The 20,494-nt window shown below is 44.3% G+C and overlaps 1 protein-coding gene across 1 annotated transcript in view; it reads left to right on the forward strand.

The window, feature by feature from the left end:
- Positions 1–20,494, forward strand: part of LOC146833196 (keratin, type II cytoskeletal cochleal-like) — a 215,390-nt gene that overhangs the window by 45,395 nt on the left and 149,501 nt on the right. Inside the window, exons 4-5 of the mRNA XM_085600854.1 lie at positions 14,947–15,042; positions 16,737–16,901. Coding sequence (XP_085456980.1) covers positions 14,947–15,042; positions 16,737–16,901 — 261 coding nt within the window. The remainder of the gene's footprint in view (positions 1–14,946; positions 15,043–16,736; positions 16,902–20,494) is intronic.

Consider the following 20,494-nt stretch of genomic DNA (forward strand, 5'->3'; position numbering starts at 1 on the left):
TGGCCCGAACTGCCAAGCCATGGATGCTTGTTTCCGGTCCAGGGAGAACCTGGCTTGGCAGTTCGGGCTGGACTGTTCCCACAATGTTTGCATTGTCCAGCATTCTGTCCATCAATTGTTTCTTTTGCTTATGTCGCTCTAAGTAGGAAGGGTATGCCCAGACGTGGGTCTCGTGCTCACTACACCACTGGCTTCAAGCTAGCCTGGCTGATGAAGGGTTATGCCCTGAAACCGGTCCTAGGATGCTTGTTTACGGGACAGGGAGGACCTGGCTTGGCAGTTCGGGCTGGACGGTTCCCACAAGGAACAGGGTCAAAACTGATTTGCATATAGCTAGGTCCAAACTGGGGTGGTGTGGTGAGTAAAAGAATGATGGATTAAACCCAGATCCTTGTGACTGGGGGTGAATGTTTGCATTGTCCATGTCCGACATTCCATCCGTCAATTGTTTCTTTTGCGTACATACATATAAAGCAGGAGCCCATGCTAAATAGCAGTGCCAATCAATGCTCCATGTGGAAAGCATGGACTCCAACGATCTTTACAACCAAAGTTGTCCTAGTGGGTGCAGTGACTGGACAGGAGTCCACCCTCACTAATCGACAAATTTGCCCAACAGGGCCTACGACAGTACAACATGGGAAACTGAAGAGCTGCTACGCTACCTGTTAGATCCACACAGCTGACCCTGGGGTGGGGTGGTGGGGGCCACTTCGTAAATCCCACAGATTCTGAACCAGAAGGTTGAGGGGGGAGATATAGTGGGGCTCATGGAGGTCTGATGTCGGATTAATCCTCCAGTATTTCCAGGTATATGTCCCGGGCATCTAAATGGTGTGATATCTGAGTCTTCCTTTGCCCATATGTGTACATCTTGTAGCAGGAGTCAAGAGCGGTGGAGGGGCCCCCAAGAATTTCCAAGCCATGGCAATGCACCTTTTTGATTGGACATACGGCATGTCAGTGAACTTAATAGTGCACTTATTTTTATGTATACGCGCCATAATTCCCAGAAGACACCACAGAGGGTCAACCGGCAGAGTCCTGTTGGTGCTGTTCATCAGCTTGGATGACACCACCCCCAAGATTTGCAGGTGCAAGACCATACCATGTGTCAGACGGCTGTTTCTGGGTAGGGGCAGTGGGGGCATGCGGGGGCCACCATCTGGAACATCCAATGAATGCATACACAAGTGAGGTTTGTCCGATGCAGGTAGTTAAAATGAGGGCATTTCAATCAGGTATTCCTGGACACCCCATGCACCTGTCCAAGTGCTGCATTTCACTGTCAATTTCTAAGATCCAGCCTGAGTGTAGCATTCCAGCCCTCCTTCACGGTCGGGAAACGCGTAACGCGTAACGCGGAAGTCCAGCATCGCTTGGTACAGCGCCGTAATCACATGTGGCCATGGCCATGAGTGAGCAAAGTATACAATTGTAGAAATGGGTTGAGCTCCGTGCAATCAGCCCCCAAGGCACACCCAGCATGGCAGACAGTGCATAGTAGGATAGGAACTGACCCTCCTGTAGGCAATACTCATCAAGAAGCTCCCCATGCTCTGATGTTGTGCTGTTTAGCCATCTGACATGAAGCCGGTAGTGCCCATACAGGCAGGGTCAGCGACTATGGAGGAGGGAGATGTTTGAGCTCAACATACATGTTAGACCTGGTATCCTTACGGTGGTCTTCCCCTGAACCTTTTCCCTAATGCCTCCATGTTTTTGCTGGTTCATTTTGTTGGCTTAGGACTCTGACCACCTTACCAATGATGACCAATGCTAAACTGCATGTGCTTCTCCCTTAAACACGATGACATTGGTGTATACCTGATTGACATATTTGTTGTACAGCTACGTCCCTTGTAAAGTTGAATACCAGATACCTAGGGCATGTATTTCAATTGCTAATAGTGAAGTAACCCATCAAGCTTGTCTCAGGCCTGCCACTGCAGTGCTTGTGTGTGAAGTTTACTGCTACTGAGACGTTTCATTTAAAACTTCTTACCAAGCCTTAAATTCCCCCTTTGTAACATATAAGTCACCCCTAAGGCAGGCCTTAAAAGGTAGGACATGCACTTGTATGTTTTGCACACCCTGATAGTTACAAACAGACAATTTTGTTTTTTACTATAGGGAGCCCTACCCCTCTCATAGGCCAACATTCGGAATTCCTCAATACACTTTCAAGTTGCTATTCCTGATCAGAGAGGAGTAGCTTTTTCATGTTTCATATTTTTGGAATGGTAATGATAAATCCTTTTTACTGGTGAAGCTGGATTTTATATTTAGAACAACGCATATATATATACGATAATAAATGTGTTGTTCTAACGCAACTCCACCATCAGGCCCATGATTGGATACAGCGCAATTAGCGGAAATGAATCATGGCTGGGCCCATGGGATTTAAATTTGGTCCCAGCATAGTAACGTTGTTACAAGTTGGAGAGAGCAGAGCCAAGTAGGTGTAGTAGAGGGTAGGGACTCTTGAGAAAGTAACTGTGTGTGTCTATGTTTGTGTGTTCGGGGATGGTCAGACTGTGTGCTGGACGTTGCCGTGCTGTGTGTCACTCAGCTGTTATGCCTCATTGAGATAACTACAGAATCACAATGGAATGACTGGAAATGTAGTTTCTCTTATGTAATTCTCTGCTGGGCTCTTATATGGGCAGGGAGATGGCTCAATCCAAAATCAGAATGACGGAGCCAGAATCAGAGCCAGAACCAGGCCAGGGCAGACCAGCCACGGAGCAGGATGTGCAGAATTAGGGCTACCCTGGCCTGTGTGAGAGGCACACAGCATAGTGAGCAGAGACAGGACTGGAGGAGGCAAGTGGGAGGACCTGGAGAGGAGAGAGGGCAGAAAGACTGAGCAAGGAGGGGCTAGAAGGAGGGACGGTCTGAAGAGGAGGACAGAGGGAGAAACCGGAAACGAGGGCGGGACCTGGGAATGGAGAAATACAGACGAGGTATCCCTAGAAGGAGTGACCACGTGAGGAGGAGGAAAGAGGGAGAAATAGGAGAAGAGGGAGCAGTGGTCAGATGTGGCATAGCGGCCAGAGCAGCCCACCTTGCAGCTGTTGAATCAGGGTCGAGTCTCAGCATTAGCTCAAGCATCCTGTGATTCTGCACACATCACTTAATCTCCCCTGCATGAAAATTGAATGTGTCCATCTGAAATGTAACTGGTGGTCATGTAAAGTGCTGTGATAGCTTCGAATCGAGTTCTCACAATATAAAACTGCAAGAAAATAAAACAAAAAAGTTTAAATAAGCAGTGTTGTGTGAGGGGTGTTTGGGTGGAAAATAGAAAGAAAAGACAGGCACGCCATGAACAATGTACAGGTTGGATATTGTCTCTTGAACATGAACACTATGTCCTTGGAGCCACCTGGTAACAATACGCAATACTACTTCTTTTGAGTGAATGCGTTGCGATGGCCGACCAGGAGGAACAGTGAACACGTTGTGATGGCCAACCAGAAGAAACAATGAGTGAAATCCGATGGGAGGGAACTAAGCACCCAAAGGAGAAACAATTACAACTAATGTAGCAATCAAATGCCAGCATTTGTGAATGGCACAACAAAGAACGAACGAAAATCGATGGGTGTACTTGAAGTCCAAAGAGTACATACAGCATGTCTTGCAGACAATGCATGTGCGCTGCCTAGGCGACCTTAAAAGTGTACCTGCTAGGCTAACCCCTCTGCCTATGATGCAACTGCTCCACCAGTGGTTGCAATTAACGATTCCCAAATATGAACCTGTTAAACCTTTACCATACGTCTTTTGAAAGAAAAACAAAAATAAAAATAAAAAAAGATAGGCAGATAGCCATTGACTATTGGACTCTTATCATTTTACCTATATGTATACATACGTATTTTTCTGTCAAGAGAAATTACCTTACTTGATTTTCCCATGAGTTCACTCTTCCTTTCACAAATGTGCAGGGCCAAGATGTAGCTTACTAGGTTACAAAGAGTTTCTCCCTACAGATAGGCAAATATCATCTCTGCCTTACTATGTAAAGCAATGCATTCTTCCTTGACTTCTTATATCATTCCCCCAAAAATAAAGTAAAAAGTGGAGTCTGCAAATGCACATAGTTTTTTCCTCAAGGGGAAATAATTTTATGCTGTGGACAAACACATTCATCTACAGCCCCACAAAGTTTGGAGGTGTTCTAACCCTCTGCTAATCCTTGAAGGGGAGATACTTTAGATCTTTGTTGGAGTAAATCTTTTACTTTTTTTCAAGGTATTCATGTATTTTGTTTTTAAAATAACAGTACATAATCTCTGTTGCAATAAAGCATACAACGTTATGAGTGTCCAACATTTTCCACCAAATTCCGGTACCTCAGGTGTGGTGGTAATACAGAAAAGGACAAACAATGAAGCCCACTGCTAATAACCTGCTAACTAATCAATCCCAGGAAAGCCGCCGATTGCACACAGAATATCCCAACCTCCTTGTAGTATTGTTTCCATCCTCGAGGCTCACTTCTTCACCCGAAGAGGGAGAAAATGGATAGAGGAGCCCACTAAGAGGGGAGGATACAGTGCTGCTTCAGACAGCCACTAAGCCCTACAGTGGCCCAGCAGACAATCGGGCAATGGGTAAAGCCCATTCTTAAATAATCAATCTGCATCTCTCCAGTGTTTCATCTGATTCCTATCATGGTACAGTGTTACTATCAATGTTCTCGCCCAGTATAATGCTGCATTTTGTGCTCACTTGTTCAAGGTGGTCTATGGTTCACTTTGGGTTATATACATGCTAATAAATTGTCCCAGTACTCAGGATCCAGAATCTCCGGTCACCCTAGGTCCAGAAAAAACATCTACTTCTGCTGCCCCACATTTGGGCAAATCTTTGAGCCAGTTCCTGAGGACCAGAGCCAATGCCGCCTTCCAAGTCGTCGATTTGCAGCGCTTGGCCAATACCAACAGTAGTTCAATAAATCTGTTAACATGTTTTGTTTCCTAGCTGCTCTTCACTCTCCCTAGCAGACATTTGCCCATCTCACTAGGAATCAGTTTATCCGTCAAGTCCAAAAGACATCCCCACACTTCCACCCAGATTTTTTTTATCTGGCAAGACCACACCATGTGTATGAATTCCAATTCTGAGTTTGGGCGTCTGGGGCAGCATGAAGACTCCCCTGGATACATCCATCCAATATGCTTGGGAGTCAGATACGGGTGATGTAAAAAATTCAAATGCATGTATCTCAGTCATGAGCACTTCGATATCATCTTAACATTTCTATTCATTAGGAGTCAGCCCCTGAGTTAAACGTTCTTCCTACAATCCTGTAACCTCCCTAGGTGCGTCCCAACTTCTTGTAGCAGGGCAGGACAGATGCATGTGATCGCCTGCCTCACTGCACCGTGTGTGAGCACAACCTGCAAGAGTGAGGTGGTGTCGGGGACCTTAAGCCCCACTGACCAAGTAGCCAGCAATAGGTATTTTGATGCATTGTATAGTATGAACGGCCCTGGTATCAGTGCTTAGAAGTCTCGTAATTCGTCAAATGTTATTTGCAGAGAGTTCCCTTCTGCAAATATATCGTCCCATATTTTTATTCTCAATTCATTCCCTGGCTACGTATTGTGCGCTGGTTTATATCTTTGACCCATTCCAGGCTGGTAAGACGTCAGAGTAAAATTTGTGAATGCCTACTCCCAGGTTTTTTTGCATTCCCAAACACCTAGAGAAAACCAAGCCTTGATCTTCCCACGTCCCACTCCTCTGAGGGGTTTAACGCCTACCAGGTACATTTCTGTGCCCTTTTCATCTGTGCACAAAGGCTCAATAGTATTGGGTGGCTTTATGAACCAGACCCAAAGCTTTTTAGGTTTCTAGTGCTCTTTTTCTCAATAATGAAGTCTGAGGTGGGGGGACTTGATGAAACCCAATAGGAGTCTCAGATTTAAAAAAATTAAATAATAAAGGGAACAGTAGTAAGCCTTAGGGACTTTTCGTTTCAAGGAGGTCATCTGTAGTGTCCAAATCCGCTTTCTCCAACCTACCACTAAAGAAGCCATGAAACCACCACATGTTGTCAGCAACGAGAGAGGCAACCAAAAGGGCCCGACAAAAGTTAGAGTTGATGGCCACATTGGTTAAAGTAGGACAAAAAGGGTGCACAGTTAGTGAATCATTTGCATGTGAAGGGCTGACATTAGATTGTATTATATGAAATTGAGGGGCCGATTCCAATCTGGGTCGGAAAGCACTCTGACTGAGCCGGATCCGGAGTGTTTTCCGACCGAGCCGGAGTCCTGCAGTCCGACCGAGCGAGTACGATGCGGCCGTATGCTGCCGGACTCGGTTCGGTCAGACTCAATGGGAGCCGGGCGTACGACGCGTACATGGACTCCCATTGACTGAATGGGTACGTCGCGGACAAGTGCACCCCCTACAGTGGGTACGAGTCGGTGCCATCCGCACCGTACATGCCTGTGTTGGGGAGACTCCAATTGGATTGTGGAACGTCGCACTCCTTGTGTATATGGTAGATGCTGTTGGATTTATTTAGGGTGCCTGGTAAATGACCTCCTGAGCCAGGAGGTGAAAATTATAAATGTAAATGCGTTGTCTCCCGTAGGAGTAACGTCCTTTACTCAGCACTCCGTTGTTGTCAAAATTCAAATAATGGTAATCCAGTTAATAATGCTTTCTTTGACAAGTTGTTTTTTAATTCGAATTGTGAACAATTTCTTTAACATTCATACTATTTCAAGCATAGTATAATCCATATGGGTTGTCAACAAATTCATAATCAAGTTCAAAGTATTTCAGCCCTATGCATTTCGGGCGAACCCTTCTTCAGGGGAATTACATTTCTGAAAGCGTACTGATGGCGTTCAAGAAAGTAGCTTCCGTGATGTTTGGGGAGACCCATGGGTCTCCCCCTCTGTCCAAGTTGTAGGGCTGCGGTGACAGGGGGTCCGACACGAACCCCAAAGGCAACCACCCGGACGATTTGCGAGCCGGACACTCCGGCTCGCACAGGCTGTCCAACACGTGCATCGTACTGGCTCGGTCGTGAATCGCATCCAATGCACGCCACGGTTAGCCTACGACCGAGATGTACGGAGCTGTTCGGACCCAGAAACGACTCGGTCGGTGAATGTCATGTAGCTCGCATCGTACTTGCTCGCTCGTACAGCTGTACGAGTCGGCCGGAGAACATGCGTACGGCTCGTAGTTTTTCCGGCCGGATCGCGTTCGGTGCCCTTCGGACCTAGATCGGAATCGGCCCCTGAGTGTTCTGAGCAAAAAAATTGTTGAAACTTGATCGTTACTGCCCAAAAATCAGGTCGCAACAATGCCAAGGTGTGCCACACAGCCCAGTAACTTCCATTTGAAATACAGTTGCCATGGACTATACCTCTGCCTAAAAAGACCCTTTCTGGCTCAAGACAAGAAGAACATGGAGCTGAAGATGCTGTGCACATGTGCTAAGCCTCAATCAGCCATGACACTTCCCACAGTATTTGGTCCGGGGACATTGATGCAAACACTGCTGCTGTGACTAATATATGAAAAATAATTCTAATGAAGGTCCCAGTGCTCGAAACCGCAGTAAAGTATTCATCACCAGATGGATTTCTTACAGTGTCTCAGAAAAATCATCATTATTAATATACATTTTTTTACTTAAACAACTCCCTACTTGACATAATTTTAAATACACCGCCTGTATTCAAACCAAAATGAAACAAAGGAAGAGAAGGCAAGGAGTACAAAGTAGGACTTGCTTTCGAACCAGAATATAGAAAGAGTTCATGAAGGCCTGCTGTGATTAGTTGTATACTTATTGGGTTCGACTCAAGAAAGTGAGTCTGTTTAGTGTCTGTAGCAATATCCTTAGAATGATTAGACACATTAAGCCAGCCTTACTAACACTTTTCACCATCACAGAGTGATGCAAAGCGGCACAAAGCAGGACATTGGTACTTACTTTCCTGCACAAAAAGGTATTTTGCACCGGAAAGGGGCCCCTTTTCTGAACAAAAACAGTTTGCATTGATTTATGTCCCTTGTCATCAGGATGTTGTTACTGGATTGTTACAGTGAGAAAACCCATAGCTTTCGACACAAAGCTCGATCTGCCATGACTGCTAGAATGAATGAGAACGATGTTGGCCAGAGCGGTCGATCCCTGCCTGGCGAGGGGATCTCTGAGACAGAAAGCAGGAAAAGGGCGAGCAGTCCCATTCACACCCGTGCTCCGGAGTCCACTTGGGACAACTTCCAAATAACGGCGCCCGGCTCCGGCTCCTGCAGAGGCTGCACGCCGCTACCTTATGTCAGACTCACGACTCAACCGGGGACTGTAGAACCACGCAGCAGCCCAGGGAGCTCGAACACTAACTGGCGCTGCCTGCAGCGGGCATTGGCAGGTTGTGCCAGAGGCAATTGTAGGATCCCGTCCTTCTACAGCCCCTACCCCAGCAAGCAGTGTGCCTTCCTACCTGGAGCTCAGCTATGTGCCAGCTCCTAGATGCACCCCATGGTGGGTCACTACCTCCAGGGGAGAGGAGGCATGGCGAGTGCGCCCTCTGACCATGCCCAAAACAGGCCCCCGGGGGAGCCCCGCAGCGTGGAAACCTCGAGCCCGCACGGGCCAGAGCCTAGCAGCTGGCACCCCAGTGGGAGAACCCCGCTGGCCTCCCCCCCAACACCCTGGACCCACGCTGTGCCGGATCAAGGCACTAGGTCTCCGACCACTTCCTGCCCTCTCCTTGGGCAGCCGTGTGCTGGACACGACCTGGGGAGGGGGCTGCTGCCCTAAGCACCCCAGGAGCTCCCCCCCAAGGCGGCCACGACAATGGCCGGGTTTCACCGCCTTACCTATGGAGGAGTTGGGGGGGGAGCACTCACCAGAGTCAGGTCTTGGAGATCCCAGGGGCAAATCCAAACTGCGTCAAGCGCAGTAGCAAAGAGGCCGCCAGGTGGGTGGGGAGAGGCCCTTATACCTGACAAGGTTGGTGGAGGTGTTGCAATCATCTTTAGAAACTTCCTTCAACTGAAGGCTTTTCCTTACAGCTCCTTAAGTACATTTGAATGCCTATCTCTTGAGCTTCAAATACAACACTGCTCACCCCTCAGATTTCATGCCATTTACCACCCGCCTGGTGGCTGCTCTTCTTCTTTTTTGGAAGAACTCACCGACTTCATCAACGACCAATACTTGCAAAGTGACTGACAGATCTTCCTGGGAGACTTCCATCTTCACTGGGACTCATTGGAGGACCCATCTGCAAGTAGGCTGGCCACCGTTCTCTCAACAAACAACCTTATCCAACACTGCACTGAAACAACACACTCGAAGGGCTCAATTCTGGACCTTATTATATCTAAAGCAGACATGCTTACTATTGCTATCCCTATTCATGTAGACTGGTCTGACCACTTCCTCATTCCCTTCTCTCTTCACCTTTCACACTCTATAACTCTTGACCAACCTAAAAGGACTACTACCTGGTTCTGTAACACCAAAAACATTGACCTCAATACTCTCTGTGATCCTGCTATGATATCACTTCCAAGGCTAGACCCGAACTTGGACGTCAATGATCTCACCTCCCAATGCCTCTGAGTCCTTGCAGTCAAAATCGATAATGACGCTCCTCTTCAAAGCAAAAAGAAAAGGCCTATTCCCTCAGCACCTTGGTTCAACAAATCCCTTTATCAAGAAAGGAAGAACCTGAGAATCCTGGAGAAACAATGGAGACAAGCTTCATCCACCACTAATCTTGCTACGCTACGTTCAGCAAGATCCAAGTACCACAAAGACATCTTCCTTGAAAAAGCATCACACTTCAAAACCCTCCTCGATTCAGGTAAAAACAGTCCCAAAAAACTTTTCGATCTCATCAAAAATCCTAACTGCTCTCCACCAACCCTCAAGCCGGAGGATTCTCCAAAGAAAGCAGCGGAATTCACTATATTCTTTGACGAAAAAGTGAAATCATTGGTGGATCAGGTCATTCATCCTACCCCCCTAGAGGAGCGCAAATCCTTAGTCATTTGGCAGAACTTTGATGCCATCTCTGAAGATGCCCTCCCCAAATGCATCCTTGAAACAAAGTCCTCCAACCATTCTCTCGACCCCATCCCTAGTGACATTGCCATTGACTTCTACACCCATACTCTTTCTTAATGGACCGGTATGGTTAACCTCTCCCTCAGCAAGGCTCCCTTCCTATTACCTTTAAAACAGGACAGGTTACCCCTCTTCTTAAAAAACCCACCGATTGGACCATTGCAATTCTCTTCTTACTGGCCTCCCCAAATCCCACCTTTCCCCTCTTAAATCTGTTCTCCATTCAGCGGCTAGTTTTATTTTTGGGGCCAAAAGAAGTGACCACATCACACCCTTGTTGTCTTCCCTCCGTTGGTTTCCCATCGAGGCAAGATCAATCTACAAAACTGCCTGTATCACCCACAAAGCCTTGCACACTTTATCTCCTCGCTACCTGGCGAATAAACTGAAAATCTCTGGAGGCTCTAGACCATCTTGTAATGCAGAAAAACTAATGTTTGAGCCCCCCACTTTTAAAAGGGAAAGATCGATGGCTCAATCTTTCTCAGGCAATGAGATGAGAATCTGGAACTCGCTTCTGCCACAGCTCCGTACCACCACCTCTACCCGGACCTTCAAAACTGACCTCAAATCTCTTCTCTTTCAGAGACACTTCCAGAACTAATGCACACCCTTTCAAGTCCCCCAAGGAAGTTCTTTCACTATTGTAAATGTGTATTCTTTGCCTGTACAAGTGTCATTCTAGTGTGTTTGTGAGTGACTGCCATCTATTGCTGTATTATACGTCTTCTTTTATCTCGTTTGCTTTTGTAACATGTACTTTTGTAACATTCTTCTTATGTAATGTAACTGGTCCTATTGTAAAGAGCTCTGACACCTTTGGATAAAGTCTGCGCTATATAAAATTGCATAAATAAATAAATAATCATCCCCACCCACCCCCTACTGGAAGTGACGCTGCTCACGGACCCCGGGGGGGGGGGGGGGGTCCCACACGCTAGACTGTCTTGTGTGCCCTCATGTGGCACTAAGGCAGCCGCCCTCTTATGAGGGTCCCCTTCGTGGGCCACGGGCAGCCAACAGTTTGCATTGATTTATGTCCCTTGTCATCAGGATGTTGTTACTGGGTTCTTACAGTGAAAAAACCCATAGCTTTTGACACAAAGCTCGATCTGCCATGACTGCTAGAATGGGAGTTTCAAAACGAATGCCTCCTTGAAGCAGACGCTAACAAAGATAAATGTTTTCATAGTTCCTAAATAGTCCACTTACTGCATGTGTGCTGGTGTTCACAGAAAACACCCAGTGCATAGAATCCTTCCATGTTTGTGTAGACATAGGAATTTGTAGTGGAGAGGAATGCCTCCAGTACAAGTCCAATGCCAGAAAATGCACATTCACTTCTGCACCATGGTGCAAGGCTGTGTGTTGCACAATGCAATCTTTAATATTGTCAGTTCAGGGAAAGGCAGCCGGCCCATCTTTATTGATATTGCTTTATGCTATGTTTTTCTTCTTGAGCAATGCACCAAATTTAGTTGCTGCGCAATGTTAAGTTAAAAATTAATACATTGACTAAGACTGGTAAGCATGGAATTGGAATTTCCCATTTATATTTTATCGGATACTGATGGACCAGCGAGAAACAGCGCTTAATTGTCATTAGTGCACTCTTGACAGTAGGTAGCAAGAACACGATCATATTGCGACAGCTTGCACGAATTGGAGACTTTAGTTAGCCATAATAGGTTCCCTCAATTCAAGATTCAAGACAGCTGATGCAAAGGCAGTGACCACTGAACCTGAAGTAAAATTCATCAGAAGTAAGCGCAATTCCCATGACTCCTCGGATTACCAGGCTTTGATAGGAGCAGCTACCAGAGCACACGTGTAAATGCTGTGGTCAAATAGTACTGTACAAGTTGGTCACTGGGAGTGAAGGCATGGTATTACTTATGGGAGCTACAACTCGCTCTCTTTCAATTTGAGACAGATTTTTAAAGCCATAGGCAAACGTTTTATACTGTTGGAAGTAAGTCGTCAGTTCCTCACCATCCAATTGGCTGACTTAGCCAGACATAACTTCAGGAACTTACTGTGTTCATTTGGGTTGGTTGAAATTATATTTAGCGCAATTTCAGGGTTAGAAATAAGTAAACAAATACATATAAGTGTTATGGATATGAAAAAGACAAGTAGACCCGAAAAATCTATAATACTTCACAGAAGTGTCATGAACAATACTAGACAAGACTTCCTTTTATTTGACTCTTGATTACTTTAAAAAATATTAACAACTCTGAGGAAGCCCAGCTTTTTACCCAATATGCTTGCAAATTGTTGAACTCTGTGCAAAATAGGGGTGGGCAGTAATTTCCGCTCCACCGGCGGAATTCACAGGGTTTTGCAAACTCTGCGTTATACTTGTAATGAGGAGTTCCGGCAAAACTCAGAAAAGCGCCGCGTGGCGGATTTGTTTCTCGTGCATGGCTCACCAATTGTAAGTTGCTGACTGAGAGCAACAATTGGCATCCCCAGCTCTATTTTTAGGCGCCAGGATGGCATCAGCCGAGATTTTCCCAAGCAGGGGCATTTGTGACCATTTGCGTTGAGAAAGCTGCCGCTTGAGTAGAAAATCAACCCGAGGGGCAGCAAAGAAACTGTGCCCCCGGCACACTGTATGGTGCAGTTCATGTTTATTTTACCACATGGAACAGGCTCTCAGCGCTAAAAATCATTGCAACGTGCTGGTTGCGCCTACTTGCTAAACCTCACAGAATTTCGGCAACGTTTTTATGCAACTCCGCAGAATTCCACTGGGTGAAATTCCAGGCGATCCACCCACTCCTAGCGCCAACCACAATGAGAACAGAAGCTGTTCACATTTAAACATGTCCAGAAGGTGCTTATTTCAAAACCTTGAAACTTCAATTTTATTTGGAAAATGAAGCTCACCTTTCCACCTATAGTGTATGTATCCATTGCAAATGTTCAGTTGAAAGAATGTTTGTATATTTTTTTAACTATATTTGAAGAAAGATCCTTGCTATTCATTATTTTGCAAATAATTATACAGCTTGCTGATGCATTTGTGGGTCTAGATTGTGCTTTTTATAATCTGTAAAATAAATAAAATAACTACTTAGTCTCCGAAAGTATTGCTGGCACTTTAAATGCAGTCACTGCTATGGATCTTCTTTCCAAAGTAGCAGCTATCAGTAGAATATCAGGAAAGGTGCAGGAAAATTAATTATTCAATCTGCTCCACCCTTTTCACCATTTGTATTTAACATAGTCTTTCCTTCTTACACTTCGGAATGGAGGCACTTCACTTTTTCAGCAGGGGTCTCACATTAAATCAGTCCTTTATAAAGTGCTTGGAAAGTGGGGTTGATCTTCTCAAGTCATGTAGAAGGCAAGAAAAGAAAATATTGGGAACAGCGGTGTAATGGAGTGGTTCATTATTGTGATCATAGTATGTAGTGAAAACTAACAACTGGCTCTACTTCACAGATTTGAGAAATTCAAAGAGCGCTCACTTTTGCACTCATGGATCGAAGATTTGTATGCTGAACACCACATTCCTCTGACAGAATCCTTGATCTAATATACCATTGTGGAGGTGGCTGTACTATGACTAGACATCCATCAAGTTTCCTTTAGGAGTACAGTTAGAATTTCAAGAAAGCAATCTTCTTCACTGACTTCCTCCAATGGGGTGAACTCGTTCAGATAGCAGGCTCAACTTTGTCATAGCAAAATTCGAAAGTGATGAACTTTGATTAGAACATTGGAATTTTGGAAGCTCCATTGAAACAATGGAGTACTCCAGGCTTCTATTGGCCGGTAGAAGCCCGGAGTTCCAGCATTTAAATGTTTGTTCACAGTTATTGCTGTGAACAAAGGCCTCACGGAGCCCGAGGGGATTTCAATCACCTCAGGCTGCGTGAGGCAAATCCTCTCAGGCACCGTGAGACCTTTGTTTAACAAATTAGAACATTCTGCAGTCTAGGGGTGGAATTTTCTAATAGTCTTAAAGCCTTCGGTTTGGGCCTTTAACGCCGGAGCAGGTCTTTAATGGCCGGTAGAGCCCACTACGGTAGGCTCTAAGGCTATATTAGAGCCTCCACATGGCAACCATCTAAGTTCAGTAAAATATTCGCATTATAAATTACTACTTTCAATACATGCATTTTCTGTTTTAGACTAATAAATCAGCATTCCAATTTTTTGTCATCGATCCTATCATCTATGGGACAGCAAGTATGATATCAATCAATAGTGAGCTGCTTGACCTGAAGAACAAAGTGCAAACCAGCCTTCAAAAGGCTCCATCCTTAGAAAACATGCATTAAATGTATGAAAATATACTTATATTTAAATTGTTTGTACTCGTCCTGTTAATAATATGCTTTACTTGCCCACGTTCCATTCAGCTGATATTGTACATATATATTTATGCCAGAGCAATACCAGTTAATGTGGACGAATGACATCTATTTCCAGCAAGTCAACTAATTAACACACTTCTTCTCAGTAACACTACAGTGCAAAAGTTAGAGTTCATGTTATTACCACAGCACCAGGTACCAGATGTGAGAAAACATTTCTTACTGTCTCACAGATGGCGTGTAAAAAGAATATGTTGGCATAGGCTTATCCAGTATGGTTTTTATCGGAATGCTAGTTTGGGTAAATACTACTGCACATTCCAAAACAGCATGGGGTTTAAACCAAATATGCACATTGCACTTGCGCTGGAAGCAACATGGTGTGATGTGTATTACCTGTGTTGAGGGTGGGCATATTACATTCCTTACGTACGTGAGTATGTGTGCTTATTGACCTGGAGATAAAATAATGTATGTTTCATTTTGCAGGATGTGGACACTGCCTACATGACCAAGGTAGAGCTGGAGTCCAAGGTGGATAGTTTCAATGATGAAACCAACTTCCTTAGAACGCTTTATGATGCGGTAATTATTTCTTAACAGCATGATAAGTCAGTCTTTTGCATTTTATAATGAACACTAGAATAAATCTCATGTATAGTATTGAACATATGCTCCTTTCAAATTATTTTTGTATTTTTATTATACTTTTTCGTGTATTCTCCCTTGTTCTAGCACATGGGTACTCACAAACTTTCTCTCGGGGACAAATTTACAGTGTGGTTTGTGGCGGGGGGCCGCACCGGTGGGTTTGGGGTCAGAGGGGGGGGGGGGCGGGTCTAGAGCAACAAAAAAAATTGTGACCAAGAGGTTGAACACAGTCACCTGCAGCAGACTCATTAGTCCACTGAGCCACCAGACCCGGAATACACACGTCTGTCTATGTCTGTCTGTCTATCTGTCTATCTGTCTGTGTGTGTCTGTCTGTCTGTGTATGTGTGTATCTGTCTGTGTGTCTCTGTGTGTCTGTGTCTCTGTCTGTGTGCCTCTGTCTGTGTGTCTGTATGTCTCTGTGTCTCTGTTTCTCTGTCTGTGTGTCTCTGTGTCTCTGTCTGTGTGTCTCTGTCTGTGTGTCTGTGTGTCTCTGTCTCTATCTGTCTGTGTGTCTCTGTCTGTGTGACTCTGTGTCTCTGTCTGTGTGTCTGTGTGTCTCTGTCTGTGTGTCTCTGTCTGTGTGTCTGTGTGTCTCTGTCTGTGTGTCTGTTGTCTCTGTCTGTGTGTCTGCGTGTCTCTGTCTGTGTGTCTCTGTGTCTCTGTCTGTGTGTCTGTATCTCTCTGTATGTCTCTGTCTGTGTGTCTCTGTCTCTGTGTGTGTCTGTGTGTCTGTGTGTCTCTGTCTCTGTCTGTCTGTGTGTCTGTCTGTGTGTCTCTGTCTGTGTGTCTCTGTCTGTTTGTCTCTGTCTGTGTGTCTCTGTCTGTGTCTCTGTCTGTGTGGCTCTGTGTCTCTGTGTGTCTGTATGTCTCTGTCTGTGTGTCTCTGTGTCTCTATCTCTGTGTCTCTGTCTGTGTGTCTCAGTCTGTGTGTCTGTGTCTGTGTGTCTCTGACTGTGTGTCTGTCTGTCTCTGTCTGTGTGTCTGTCTGTGTGTCTCTGTCTGTCTGTTTCTGTCTGTCTCTGTCTGTGTGTCTCTGTCTGTGTCTCTGTCTTTGTGTCTCTGTGTCTCTGCCTGTGTGTCTCTGTGTCTCTGTCTGTGTGTCTCTGTGTCTGTCTGTGTGTGTGTCTCGGTCTGTGAGTCTGTGTGTCTCTGTTTCTGTCTGTGTGTCTCTGTCAATGTGTCTCTGTGTCTCTGTCTGTGTGCCTGTGTATCTGTTTTCAAACATGAAGCTTCCCAAAAGGCCCTTTAAATGTCAGCTGTGAAAGCGCTTACAGCTGACTTTTAAAGGGCCTTTTGGGAAGCTTTCCGACGGTGCCATGACCTCACAGAGGCCGGCAGTAAACACAGAAGATGGCAGCATGAGCATACGTAGGGAATACCTATTTAATACGTATTCACAAGGTATGCTCCTGCGGTCATCTTCTGTGTTTACTGCCGGCCTTACTTGAAACGTAGAAACTGCAAGGCAAGGTCTGCGAGCCGCCAATGAAGGCCTGCCGGGCCGTACTATGAGTACCACGGTTCTAGTGGGAATGAATGGAGCCTAAACATATCCAATAATAACATAGCAAAAGTTTCAAATGATTTGACACAGGTCACTAACCGATTCTTGATATCTTTGGCAGGAAATTGCTCAAATACAGGCACAAATTTCAGACACATCTGTCATACTATCCATGGACAACAATCGAGTCTTGGACCTGAACAGCATTATCGCTGAGGTTAAATCCCAATATGAGGAGATTGCTAACAGGAGCCGGAATGATGCAGAGCTAACGTACCGAAGCAAGGTAGGTAAACACGATTTGGAGCTGTACTAAACGGCAGCACATTGCATCCAAATGTTCTCCATCGAATATCATTTGTCAAAGGAGATGAGTAAATACTAAACCATAGGGGGCTTATTTACAAGACCCTTGCGCCACCCGTACGTAACTTTTCCCATGTTAAAAATGCCACTTGTAAATAAGCCCCTAGTGTTTAACTTATGCGCAGGATGGCGGGATTCATTCCAGAGTTTTAGAATTATCACTGATTCATTATGTGCACATTTATCTTATGTGGCGGCCCTGAAAAACTGTCATGTTCTAAACCCTTATGACCCTCTGTTGGGCTCCCCGACTTAAGGCATTTCTATGCTTGACTAAAACAAATGGTTCAGTGCTGCCATGGTCTAGATTACTGTACAGACTTTTAAGTCCTCAACAACTGTAGTTTTCCACTTGTGTATAACACATTCTCAAATAGCACTCTGTGCGAACACGCATACAACTTTTTTAGTCTCCTGTATATGTAGTCTCTGTACGTAGTTTTGCTTTTGTATACTGCCAGAATTTAAAATAAATATTAACGTGCAAAACATATTGTCACTTAAATATTGACTACCAAAATTTCTTATAGGTAAGTATAGATCTACTATACTTAGCTCCACATCTAATTACTTTGATATTGTCAAAGTATATGGACGTGAAATTATAAATATTGAATTTTCTCTTAGCTTTATATATATATACTTACCTTCTCTCCCTCTCTGCATATCTTTATATATATATTGCCAACAATTGATTCCGGATGCAGCATGCAACACGGCCGGTGCGAGCATGCGAGGCAGAATACAACCTCGAATTTCAATCCATTTACCACCAAAAAAAGTAAGTTGCACTCCAAGGATTACGTTAAGGCAATTTTTCTTTCCTTGCCCCCATCAACCAACGTGTTTCGACCCTCTCGGTCACCGAAAGGGTGGAAACACATTGCTTGATGGTGGCAGGAAAATAAAAATTGCCTTAACGTAATCCTTGCAGTGCAGCCTATTACTTTTCTTGATGGTATATATATATATATATATATATATATATATATATATATATATATATATATATATATATATATATATATATATATATATTATCTACTGGCGGTCGCCAGTAGTTATAGTTAGGACCTATTTTCCATAGGAAATCCGCAACATTCTATTCCCAATAAGTCTGGCGCCGGTTGACAAATATTCGCAAAATTTTCCAAACTTTTGGCCAGCTCCGCTCCGCTCCTACCCCGAAAGTTTCGTGGTGATTCGTCAAGCGGGGGCCGAGAAAAAAGGGGGTCCCAAAACACGTTTTCCCCATGCAATTTCCCGTAGGATCTGTTGTCGCAGCTACAGCCCGAACCACTGAACGGAATTACACCAAATTTGGCAAACAGGTAGTCCTCAGTTCAGACTCATGCCTTTTGCATAAATGGTGTGAATCCGTTCAGTAGTTCCTGAGAAAATTAGAGTTAAAAGTACATATATATCTATGGCCGGGGAGGATCCGCGCACCCTACCCGCACCGTAAGCGCACCCTCCCCGAACCGAGCGCGCATCCCTCCCGATCGCGCGCTGAATGCTAATTGGCTATCGAGTGTCTGTCTACATTCAAAACCAGGAACTGTTGGCGGCCATTTTCTGCCTCGGTAGAAGCGGGGCTGAAGAAGCAAGGGGAATAAGTGTGTAAAACATATAAAGGGGGCAGAGTGGAAATACTCTGGGCCCCCTTTGACTTTTTTTTATTCAGCAAAATGCGTGACGTCATCAGCAGTGCATTGCGGGGGCGCGAGTTATAGTTAGCTGAACTAACTATAACAGGGGAATTTCTAGGGTTTTGTACGAGGGAAATGTCCAGCTAACTATAACGCCCCTGAAACCTATGGTTTTTTCTGTGAATTTCTAAGGTTTTTTTAAATGCAAATTCCTAACTAGAACCCCCCTGAAACCTTTGGTTTTTTCAGTGAATATATGTATATATATATATATATATATATATATATATATATATATATATATATATATATATATATATATATATATATATATATATTCCAGCAAGTGACCTCCTCCCACGGTCGCGGTCACGAAACGAGGCGCACTCTGGCAACGTGATTAAATGAATTTAATGGTCACACGCGAAAAATGCACAGACGTGTTTCAGCTACACGCCTTCCTCAATGTCACATTTTTTGGTTTCAAACAAGTTTTTTTATACAAACAATATTCAATAAACAGTAAAGAAAGAGAGAGGACTGGCAGTTCATGAACATAAAAAAGGGGGTCGGTGTTAACAATACTGCGTGATTACGGTGGCCATGATGAAATGTCAAAAAAGCCTTTGATACATATGAACTTCAAAGATATCAATAAAGTATGTTATACCATGATTTGTATTTCATAATGCGTTCATCAATCTTAGGTCAGTCATCTTAAAACATCTATGTACAAATCAATTAATTGCAAATTCATTCATTGTTTTTGTTCACCGAATACATAATTCATGATGTCTACAATCCAGCCCATGATGGGCTTCACATTCACCAGGGTACTGAATAATCATCATTCTTCAATTAATTATGCCCTGAATGGGCCCCACCGCTATAGAATTCTCTCTTTTTCCTCTTACTTAATATTTATTCTATGTGGACCCAGAGCTCTTCCTCATTGTTTAACCCTTTTTGGGTCTTAGTTTGTAATTCTACAATGTATCGCGATTCAAGTTTTCTTAGTTTCTTAGTTCTGTTCCCCCCTCTTTCGTTCTTGGGAACACGATCTAGACAAAAGAATCGCAGTAAATTAGCATTAGACTCATGTTTCTCCTCAAAGTGCCTTGCAACAGGATATGCTGCATCATGAATTTTAATGGCATGCATGTGCTCAAGGATTCTCTTTTTCGTAGGATGAATCGTACTTCCTACATACCTCCTGTTGCACGAACACAGCAAACAATAAACCGCATAGTCAGAATTGCAGTTCATGAGTTTGCTAATCTTTCGTCTAGTCTTCCTTCCTGGTATGCTGTAATCTTTCACATTGGGACTATTCTTGCATGCCTTGCAATTCATGCATAGACAAAATCCCATAATCAAATCCTTTTCTTAGGGGCTTTTGTAAAGTGGCTCCTTACTAGCTGATCTCTCAGTGCTGGTCCTCTCCTGTATGTTATCAATGGGGTCTGCGGAATGATGGGTCCTATAACATGATCTGATTTCAATATCTTCCAGTTTCTCCTGAAGATTTGAAAAACTTCTGTGGATCCTGTTGTATATTCTGTTATCATCCTCACTTTCCCCTGGGGTTCTAAAATAGGAACTTTATTCCCCCCAATTTCTAACAGGAGATCCTTCCTTTCTACCTCTCTGATCTTTTTATTGGCATTAATCAGGGTATCTTTTCTGTATCCTCTTCTAAGGAACCTATTGAAAGCATTACTACTTTCCTTACTGAAGTCCTCATCAAGTGAGCAATTACGTCTCAATCTTACAAGCTCCCCATACGGTACTCCACTAATAACACTTTTAAGATGAAAACTATTGGCGTGTAACACGCTGTTTCCCGCTGTGGGCTTCCTGCATA

Source organism: Triturus cristatus, chromosome 4_2 (assembly GCF_964204655.1).
Source record: "Triturus cristatus chromosome 4_2, aTriCri1.1, whole genome shotgun sequence".
In the NCBI taxonomy this organism is placed as follows: Eukaryota; Metazoa; Chordata; class Amphibia; order Caudata; family Salamandridae; genus Triturus; species Triturus cristatus.